We start from the raw sequence: 10,934 nt of genomic DNA on the forward strand, positions 1-10,934 counted from the left end.
ATTTATCTCCCCTTCTATTCAGTCTGATTCTATGGTTGATCTCCGTCACGTGACCAAGAACAACTTCGTTAAAAGTACTTTGTTTTCATTCACTGTAATAATTAGCCTCGTTTATAATACAAGGACTGCAAACAAACGTACACAAGAAGATGTACGTTCAATCAACCGTCTAAATTGTAATTCACTTTCACTTAGTCAAATTCTCTCAACGTTTTGAAGTCCATTTCTAACTCTTCAAACCATCTGTTTGTACTACAATGCTCTCTAAAATGATATCAGTCGTATTTGTTAACTCATATCCCTGTAGTACAATATATCTCTCTATAAGAGTATGTGTATACATTCAATTTTCAGTTACTTCTACTCAAACTATCTCTGTGATTTCCGCCACAAATGCAGAGGATCACTACATTGGAGAGTATGATAAATGCATGAAAGTTACCTAATGTCAGTTGAATCTTAGTGTCACTGTCACAGCTTACTGGGACCCTTGAATAGAACAAAGACATACTTAATGTTATCAGAAACAATTCAAAATGTCTTGTGAAAAAGGTGTATGGTGCCAACATTTCTCGACAGTCTTACAAAAACAAAAAAGCAACAATGCATGTATTTTTTCCATCTGTCTTTTATTGTTTTCTGAAATAAATAAATTAAATTCATAGATCTAAAAGAAAGCTCATTATGGAATGAAAATTCAGTTAGGTTAAAATAAATAGTAAAAAAAAAATCATGGTAATTGAAATATTAAAATCATACTTTGTGCTTCTTCTGCAGCACAAAGTGTATGGCTATGCATATTTTTTTACATTTCCTTCTGAAGGCAAAATCATTTTACACTTGCTCGATGCCATAATAAGCCACATCACAAAGCATTTGTTTTTTAAACTGCAGTACAAATAATCCTTCACAATGTGTGCCACTGCCAGTGAAAGGCATCATGGAAAAGTTGTCAGGACAGAGGAGATAACGTATTTTTTGATAAGCTGGGTTTTCATACACCAAAAGCACAGTTACATTCCAACTCAGAGAGCAAAATGTTGAAAAATATAAGGGAAATTCTGTAGTGGACACTACACTTTTTCCAAACTCCCTTGATTATGGAAATTCAAAAAGCAGTTGTGGTTGCGTGAGATACAAAGAAAGACACAGCACCTAAGGCATAGCACACGGGATGTTCTTTGACAGTCCCCAAAGCGACACCTGCCCCCTTCTCCCTCTCCGAGCTGCTCCGGCCAGTGGCCTGAACCATCGTACCGTGTGGCTGCATCTGGCATAGGACTCTCCTCCACCAGGCTGGGATTGGGGGTTTCGTTTGTAGCATGAGGGTTGTCTTTGGGGGGGTGAGGGGGAACCGAGTCCTGGGTATCAGAGCCGCTACAGAGGATCAAAGCCTTCGACACCTCCAGTCTGAAGGACATGAGAGTCAAAGGTGCAGACACTGCCCTGTGATCCTGTCGGTATAGGAGCCAGGAGTTGACCAAAGCTAGATCTGTGAGGTACCAGAGCACCGCTTGAGGCCAGCAGGTCGGGGCTGAGGCAGTGAGGGGGATGGAGTAAAGATTCTGCAAATCTCGGTTGAGATGAGCCAACATCTGGGCCTTCTCAAAGTTGTCAATGAGTGAAGCCATGTTCCTCTGGCCATTTCCTGCGGTCGAAAGTATGAAGCCACAGTGCGACCTGCGTAACATCAGCTTCCCATCTGAGCTTACGAACTCATCTCCGATCTGTCCTCTGGCTCCTCCAACCCTTCCTGCACCATGAACCCCTGCAACTAACAGGCGCTCTAGCATCGCAGGGGTGGAGAGTTCCTGTTTGCAAAGAAACACCATACTACCTTTGGGGGCCATTTCTTCCACAGCATCTTCTTGGCCGGAAAGACCCAACTTGAGATCCACGTGCAAGAGCAAACCACCAAATCCAATTAATGTTGTACAGTTTAGAGACAGCTTCTTATTGTGCATCTTCCCAGGCAAAGCAAGTGGATATTGGTCAACTGCATAGTCCCCCTCTCTTCTCAGCAACTGGCATCCTGCTTTGAAACGGCACAATAATGGCCGAGCCTTCCACAGCGGGTCGGTCTGCGTTTTCAAACTGTTCAGGTCATTTGGCGCCTCCCTTTGTCTTTGCCCGTTACTATGCTGACAAATTTTACTTTGCCTGCTTGAGGGAGTTTTACCTTGCAGTGCATTTTGAAAGTCACCATCATGTCTTCCTTCCTGAACATTACTGTTGACTGGATCTTTCGCAGGAGAGGCGAGTTTCAACATGCGAGACAGCTCGAGGAAACGGGAAAGTGGCACGGCCTCAGCAATCAAGGGCACCTTAGTCAAGTCCTCCCAATAGAGCCTTGGACTAGGAAACTGAAAAATAGCAAAAGACCAAATAAACCTTTAGCGGTCTTCCGTCTAATTAACAGAGACAAGTAAAGATGAAAAAAACCAGTGCACAAACCTTTAAAGTTCCCATTGCTATGTGGATCCCGACAAACTGTGCAACCTCTCTGGCTGTGACAAATTTGGTCATGTTGGAGAGTTTATTTGTGCAGTTGGCAATTTCTACCCAGGTATCCCAACCAAAATAACTGGAGAAGTAGTCAATGGGCTCTCTGGTCCTGTTTTCCTCTCCGAGTGCTTGGAACTGGCTCGTTGTAGTTGGCAAACTAAGGGAGAAAAATATAGTTAAAAGTTCAAATGAAACATTATTTCTGCACAGTATGACAAAACTATTAGTAGAGAATATAATTTTTTGGCAGTGCTCTGTTAAGGTTGTATACTGTACTTTTGTGACAGCTCATCTGGCCGTTGTGTGCCGTTTGTTTGATTCTTGTAGAAATAGGCCATTACTTCTGCTTCTGAGTCAAGCTGTGGATCAGAAAATTCAAAACCGCCCACGTCCTCTTCATCAGAACTTTGGAGGAGAAAGTCCCGGAGGTCTGGTGGATGCTGACACTCAGTGTCTGCCACAGCTGAAAGATCAGATCATAAATGGACGAGTTATCTAAAGTTTGATCGACGATCGAAGTAGCTTAAGTACGTTTATCAGGTACCAACAAGTAGACGTAACTTCTAACAGAAAACAAACCATGTCCATCTGCAAAGTCACAGACCCCTGGTTCCGACAATAGTCTTCTCTCTCTTATTTCCTGGTAGTCTAGTACAGAATGGCTCCCTTTAGCTGTTAATAGATTGCGCATGAAAATCTTCCGATAATCTTGGGTAAAAGAAGAATATCACTGGAAAGGGCAATGACTCACTTGAATTACTATCGGTTTCTTGATGTTCTGTCTGCTGGGCTTCACTGGATGCTTCCGTTGTTAAATTCTCAGCGTTGGTCTGAACAGCTCCAAGTAGAACCTCCCTCTCCTCCTCCTTCACTGGGTAGAAGATACACTGGTTGGTGTTGAACTCTGGGGTGATGCAGCCCTCGTCCCTCGTTGTCTCTCCACTCTCCATTACTGAAAGCAAAAAGCCGAAAATATCCAACTCTTACAGCGTCAATTCAGTAAACAAGGTAGATTTACAAACACACACATTGGCTTATTTAATCATCGCCTGTCAAAGCTAGAGCTAGGAGATTGTTAGCTAAACTGAAAAATAGTTAACAGCTACATCCGGTACAATACATCTCTTCACTTAGTATTAGAATAATGTTTTTTGTACATGTTCCCTGACAAATTTAATAAACTTGACTAATCTCCCAGTCTTAATGCTAAACTAAGCTAAGCTAATCACCTCCTGGCTGCAGCTCCATTGACTTGTGAGAGGTATCAGTCTTCTTATATGTACACGTATCTTCTAATGTTGAACTATTACTTCAACATATACCTACAGTATGGCCTAATACTCACATGGACTGGAGGAGTTTTCAATGTCGACCTGCTCCACATTCCATCGGATGCGTCTGCTGCCTTGCGTCGCCTCATGCAGCACGAGGCTGCTCTCCTCCTTCACCAGAACGGTCCTTATATCAGGATGGTGCTGTGGCTGCACACTTGCACTCTGTCTGTTTTGACAGGTGAGTGCAACCAGCGGTGGATCTGAGATATTCTCTTCAACCTTGATCTCCTGGCTCCCGAGGGCCGCAATGCTGTCCAAACCCTGGAACCGCAACAGATGTAAGTTTGCAATGTTTCATTTATTATTCATTGATGATGAATGGTAGTTGTTGATACAACTGGCGTCTCACCTGTCTGTGACTGTTGCTCGCCGTCATCTGGCACGTCTCCTTGTCAGCAGTCGCTCTCTGTCTAGAGGTGAGGACCTTCTCAAGTATGATGCCTGGAGACTGGTCAGACCCATTGTTGTGTTCCTCTCCTCCCTGCAGTCCTCTTAGATGCCTTACCTCCTCAACACTAGTGGTAACGGACTCCAGCTCAAACACAACTTTCTCTTTAGGCAAAGATGCAGTTGGAGCAGTGGCTTGGTTGGCCTCAGTACTGGTCTCTGTCTGTGAAGTCTTTGTGCCAGTCTCACCTTCGTCATTCACTTCTGAATCAGAGCTAATGTGACATTCTTCGTAAACTACCTGACACTCATCCTGTTCTTTCACCGATTCCGTTCCTCTGATAGTATCTCCGACTGAAGCTCTCTTAGATATCACATCTCGTTTTAAACGCCCTGTTCCTCTTCTCCTACCACTTGTAGCATTCATCGGAACAGCTCCTTTCCCTCCTTCTTTTTTCTTCTGGACTAACAGTTCTTCCTCCTCTTCTTCTTTGATCTCCACATGATGAGTGGAGCATGACACAGTCTGCGAAGTTAAACTTTTTCCAGTTGTTGTTTCGATACCAACTTGCCCAGGAAGCTTGTCAGTGCTTTCACTCACAGAATTGCAAATTCCACTTGATTTATTTTGGGGAACAATGTCTTCATGAGAGGTTGGTTCATCTCTCTCATTCTGCTCCCCAACAGTGACTAAATCTACCTCGAGAAGTAAATCCTCCTTAATGTCTTCATCCGTGGTAAACTGACCTTGAGATTCTGAGCTGGGATTTCTCGGAGTACCGTCTTCTTGCTTGTCCGCATCTGACGCCGAAGGTTCTCCCATTTCTGAACTCTTTGTCTGAGTAGAGGTACTTAAAGGGGGTTCAGATGTGAAATTTGGAGGGGTCTCACTGTTTTTCCCTTGATCAGATGGCGAATGAACTTCAGCGGAGGTATGAGATTGATAATCTGCTTCCCTTTTACCTTCAGCCTTATTGTCATATGCACTCACTTCAACATCTGAAGAAGGAATGGGTAAAGATGGGGATGGAATCAAAGCCGGAAAGGAGACACTTTGCTCTCTGCCCTCTAATGCCATCTCTGCAAGCTCAGGCTCAGTGTCCCAGTCTGAAGCAGCATTCATCACTCCAACAACCTTCTCGTTCCGTTTTGGAAGCTGGTAAAGATCCAACCTGGAGACGCCTTCAAAGATGTTGCCATTGGTGTAAGTGAGACCGGGACTCTCCACGATGTGAACCGCCTTGTGCTTCTGTAGGGACGAGACGTCGCTAAATCTTTGCCCACACTCCTTACACTCCAAGGCACGCTTAGAATTAGAAGTTATCACTCCTTCAGTCTCCACTTTGGAAGAGGCTTTACGTTTCCTGGTGGTCTTTGGTTTGGTGGGCAGCGTCTCAGGCGTTTGACGGGAAACTTGTAATGAGGACAACAAGGAAAGAGCTTTCTGGTTCTTTTTGGGTCTTCCTCCTTTTTTCTTCCCGTCCGCTGTAAGATTATTTGTAGACTCACTTGTTGAATGTTTACCTTTACTCTCTTGGGAGGTTGTTTGGGCATCATGAGGTGAAGCCTCCTGTGTCTGGCCTGATGCTTTTGAAGGGTCTAACTTGTAAACTTTCAGTTGAGGCTGTTTATGTCCTTTCAGTAGAAGTAGAGCGTCTTGCGTTATCTGTGGTGCAGGGAAGTCTGCTGAAGCTGTGCTGGTTTTTGTGTTGACTTTTTCCTGTTTTGACATGTTTTTCTTTCGCTTCACATCCTTTGCTTTCTTGGGCTGATCTTTTTGCATTCTTTTTGTTTGTCTTTTCTTTTTAAATACAGACAAGGCTACAGTTTTGTGCTCACTTGTGAGCGTAACCCCCTCCCTGGCCACTTCTTTTTGCTTTTTCATTTTATTCCCTTTGATTTGTTGCACTTGTGGGTCCTTGGTTGATGACGGTGATTTTATTTCAGAATTACATACCAAATGTCCCAATTTCTTGTCCCTTTTCCCCTTTCTTCCCTTCTTCTGTGACGCTACCTCTTTCTCTGAGAGATTTGTTGGTGGCGTTTTACCTCTTACTCCTTCTTCCTGCGTTGGCTGATGCTGCTGTGATGTCTTCTTCTGTTTGTTTTTCTTCTCTTTGCTTTGTGGACCAAATTTAACAACAAGGCGAGACTTTTTAGTTTTTTGCCGTTTGGCAGGTGTGGCATCGATTTGGAAATCATCCTTGCTAATGGATCCGACCAGTTCTTGCATATATCCTTGACAGATAACAGCCCTGGTTGGCTTTCTTTTCCGCACTTTAACCAGTTCTTGTGCCGACATTATATTTACTGGTAACTCTGACATCTGTGGCACCTGCTTGGTCTCCAAGTGTGATGGAACCTCTTCTTCAGCAGGTGGATCCTCTACTTCCGACTTGTTCTCCACCGGCTCCCGACTCTCCTCGCTATCTACCAGCAATTTCTTAGATGGTTCTTGTTCAGCTTTTTCTTCTGGCTCTTGTGGTGCATCTCCATCCACCACAGGGTGGCCCTGATCTAGACTTACTGTTTGCATCTGTGAATCAATCTCTTTGTTGAGATTAGTTTCAGATTCACTTGTAGTTTGTGTGACCGTGTCTGGTGGAACAAAAGGGCAAGAAGCAGGGCCCTGTTGCTCCGCTTGTAAAGGTGTCAGCTCCAGCTCAACTGTAGTCATAAGTAGTGGAGCTGACAGGCTGGTCTCCTGCTCCTCCAATACAGTCTGATCTGCAGTCTTTTCCAGGTCAGTGGTTGGTACCAGACAGGAAGACGGGATTTCATTATATGGCATGGTTTGGGATTGTTCTAGCTCCACAGTTGGTATAAGTTCTAATATGACTGTTTGCTCAAGGTTTTGCTCTACCTCGCTCTGACAAATAATTTCCTCCACAGGATCAGACTGAATTGCACCAATATCGGGCTGTTGAAGGATCTGATGAATACCCTCGTCCTCGGGTCTCTCTGCATGTTCAGTCTGAACGAGCGTTAGCTCTATATTTTCACCTACTACGATGTGGGAACCTAGGTCTGAGAAAGATGGGTTTTCCAACTGCCCATCTGGCGTAATAGGTTCCAGTATAATTGTTTGCTCCATTAAATCAATTGAGTTGTTTGAAGGGTCCATTTCAACTATCTTAGATTCCGTTTGTTGCAGTCCTATAAAATCGATGTGCGGTGGGTAGAGATTCAAATTCGTTGTTTCTGCCAGTTGTAATATCTGCTGCACTTCCAGTGGTGGGGCATTAGGTGGCACCTGCCCCAATATTACAACTTGGTTTACTTTCTGCACATTTCCTAAGGACTCAATAAGTCTGCGAATCTGCTCCGTGTCAATGTTGGCATCCACTTTTTGCAGAGGTCCATGTGGCCCCACCTGTAGTAGTGCTGGTTGGCAAATAGATATTGGAGTTATGATGGGCATATTTAGTTTCACTTGCTGCCCAGCTGAGAGGGCTTTACCGGCTGCAGCAGGCAGCCCGTTGTGCTTGGTTTTCATGTGATGTAGCCGTGTCTTGGTACTCTTGAAAGTGGCCTTGCATACAGAACAAGGATACTTTATGTTAGAAGCACCTAAAGATAAGAAATGAAGACAGCTGTGATGCATTGGGGTATATCATGTAAAGCACAACACGTCCTGCTACCTGACAGATAGTTTGTTTTCTAGAATTTTATCATTTTTAAAAAGGCAATAATTCAGGAGGCCAAACATATCACATTAATTATGTGTTTTTTGTTTATCATTTAAGTTTATTTTCTAATACAACCGCAATATTTAGAAAGCTTTCACCATCCCGAGAATAAAGAATAACTTAATAATAACCATAGTTTACTTTTCTGTGTATATGTAGACCAATTAATCTCTTTTTGATAGACATGTATCGGCTACAAAAACATTAATATAAATTCACATACTACACATTGTACGAACTAAGCTAAGCCCTTGACTCCACTGTTTAGAAAGGCTGCCAGGGCCTCTAATATATTGTGCATCCCTAATAATTCTATTACTTTGGATCAAAGTAAAATGTGACTCAGACTGAGAGTCTGCAGCAATCCTGACAGCTCTGTGAGGCCGTGCATCGTCACAGCAGGGCTTAAAACTAAAGTCAAAAGTTTCCCTTCTTAATTTAGCATGCTAACATTAGCTAATTAGCACTAAATGCAACAAGTCCAGCTGAGACTAACTCAAATGTGGTCAGTTGTGCTAAGCAGTAATATTAGACATAAACCAAAGTATTGGGCAAATTTCAATTTTTGAGTTTTGAGAACAACAACATGATTACAATCCATTTCATAGTTGTCAAGACATTTCCCTCAAAACCACAAAAGTCAACCTCATGGTGGTGCTTGAGGAGAAGTCATTAAGATTCACCCTTTGAGAACCATGTATGTCTGTACAAACCTTCATGGATATTTCAGTCTGGACCAAAGCGGTGCACCAACAAACTAACATTGTCATCCCTCGAGCCGTGTTGCTAGCATAGCTGAAAAGAATGTGAACATCTTCATGTGTAAACTGATAATAATGGACATTTTCCTTACCATCATCTTTCTTCAGTTTTGCTTTCGCTGTGGTGTCGACGCCATCTCCTTCAGCTCCCTCTGGCAAGTGTGAGACCGCATGTTTCTGCAGAGCTTTGGACATTGTGAACCTCTTTCCACACTCCTTGCAAACATACGGCCTCTCTCCAGTGTGTGTGCGGCGGTGATACTTCAGCAATGTCATCGTTTTGCAAGGTTTGCCACAGTCGGTGCAGGCATAACCGTCCTGGCCATAATGGATTTTTTTATGAAGGGTGAGCTCTGATGACTTGTTGAAGGCAATGCCACAGATTGGACACTTGAAGGGTTTCTTCTCTGTGTGGGCTTTCTGGTGGACCATGAGCTCTGTGGAGTTTGTGAACTGGCGGTCGCATACGTAGCAGGCGAACATGGCGTTCCTCAGTATGCACTCTTCGTATTCTGCTGGGTGGCTCAACTTCAGGTGGCGCTCTTTGCTCTTGTGATCGCTGAAGATTATGTGGCACTCGATGCACTGCAGGGAGAGCTGAGAGGCTGGAGGGAATCAGGGCAGGAGGGGTAGAAAGTTTATATGTAACATACAGTTCATCCATATCCTTAGGATAAGGACAAGTACTCTTAAAAAGTATTAAGTCCTGCAAAAAGAAAAAGATGTGGCTCTGGAGGCTCCTTCATATGCACATTGGAGCTTTATAGTACGACCAATACTGTAATGTTTAGGCAGATTCCAATACAAGTATAAGAGTTTAATAAATATGATTATGATATACTAGCCAATTGTTTTCATAAATGCATAATGCAAACAAAAGTTTTGATGAGAATCCTTTCAAATTGTTTACTTTCAGGCCACAATATATATATTCAGCAGTGCACTTGTCAGTGCTCGTGGAAAAACACATAACTGCATACCAATATCTATGCAATAAGCTAATAATAATAAACATAACATAATAATAAACAAATACAAGTTAAAATACTCACACGTGAGAGGCATAAGCAGTGGTTTGGACATGTCCATCTTTAGAGGATCTACCATGGCCTTCTTGGAAGGAACGTATTTCCTACCATCACATACACCTTTATCCGGTTTCTTTGCCTTTTTACCATCGCACCCAGGACTCGCATTCGTGTCAGGTGTCGGTTCTGCAGGGACACTGAGCTTTGAAGCAGAGTCCGTCTCCATCCCCGCAGTGTGAACTGAGGGCTCCGTCAGTGGCCCTGCAGCAGGCTCCTTCTCCACTACGTGTGTGACTGCCATACTTGGTGCTTCTGCTGGTTGCACCCCTGTCCCATTCTCCTGTGGCGTGTCTACTCTTTCAGTCCCAGCAGTAGCAGCTGATGTGTTCCCCTCTTCCTGTGCATCCGGTTGACCCGGTGCCGGCTGAGCTCCAGTCTCAGTGTCCAGTGGTTGCACTGTGGCGGCAGTGGTCACAGGGTCTGCTCCGCCGCTGTTGGACTGGGTCGGACTCTGCATGGCTCCCTGCCTCTTGGCTTCTCAAATGCACTTGTTCATGTGTTTCTATGAAAGCAGGTCACACACAGAAACACAGAATGGCTGTAAACCAACACATACATGAACACAAGGTACCAAGGAAACAATCATTCAAACTGCTTTATATAAAAAAGGGGCGTTTCACAATTTTGTATTTTTTAACGCAGTTAACAGCATCTTTGTTATCTATGGCGACAGCTGGGGGACTGGTGAATGAATGGGTTTAAAACATTTGAATTACAAAAGAAGACTGACGGATGGGGGGCAGCCGTTCGAGGCTGATGTATAACCCAAACGCAACACTTTAATTGGTATACATAGTGTATGAATAGAGCACTTTAACATGATAATATATTTGAACAAACCCTCCATAACAACCACAGACACACGGATTATAGCAGCCCAGTTAGCTTAAAATTCACTGATTTGCGGTTAATATCCGCTAGCGATTGTTAGCATTCCCAGCATTCCCATCGCGTTAAAGCGCTCAAATATGCAAAATATGCATTCACTTTAACTACGTCCCCGTTTTTACACCCTTATAGCCGTGTGGATGCAGGAGGAAGCGGTTTTAAGGTTACCTCGGCTGTCTTGTCCACCCCAAACATCTCCGCGTCGTTCCTCACAAAGCCAGCACAGAGGCGCTGCAGACAACACGTGACTTCACGTCTGACCAGAGCCGCAAGGGAGTCATG

The 10,934-nt window shown here is 43.8% G+C and overlaps 1 protein-coding gene across 1 annotated transcript; it reads right to left on the reverse strand.

Annotated features, from left to right (window-relative positions):
- Positions 1-12: 12 nt before the first annotated feature.
- On the reverse strand, positions 13-10,934 carry znf576.1 (zinc finger protein 576, tandem duplicate 1). Its single transcript, XM_031852543.1, has 9 exons — positions 10,821-10,934; positions 9,729-10,266; positions 8,769-9,281; positions 4,189-7,796; positions 3,851-4,100; positions 3,257-3,457; positions 2,782-2,968; positions 2,455-2,662; positions 13-2,363 (listed from the first exon to the last, which is right to left on the reverse strand). Exons 2-9 carry the CDS (start codon positions 10,219-10,221, stop codon positions 1,074-1,076), a joined length of 6,750 nt encoding a protein of 2,249 aa, XP_031708403.1. The 5' UTR covers positions 10,222-10,266; positions 10,821-10,934; the 3' UTR covers positions 13-1,073.

The sequence above is a fragment of the Anarrhichthys ocellatus genome, unplaced genomic scaffold (genome assembly GCF_004355925.1).
Source record: "Anarrhichthys ocellatus isolate YVR2014 unplaced genomic scaffold, GSC_Weel_1.0 scaffold13, whole genome shotgun sequence".
Classification (NCBI taxonomy): domain Eukaryota; kingdom Metazoa; phylum Chordata; class Actinopteri; order Perciformes; family Anarhichadidae; genus Anarrhichthys; species Anarrhichthys ocellatus.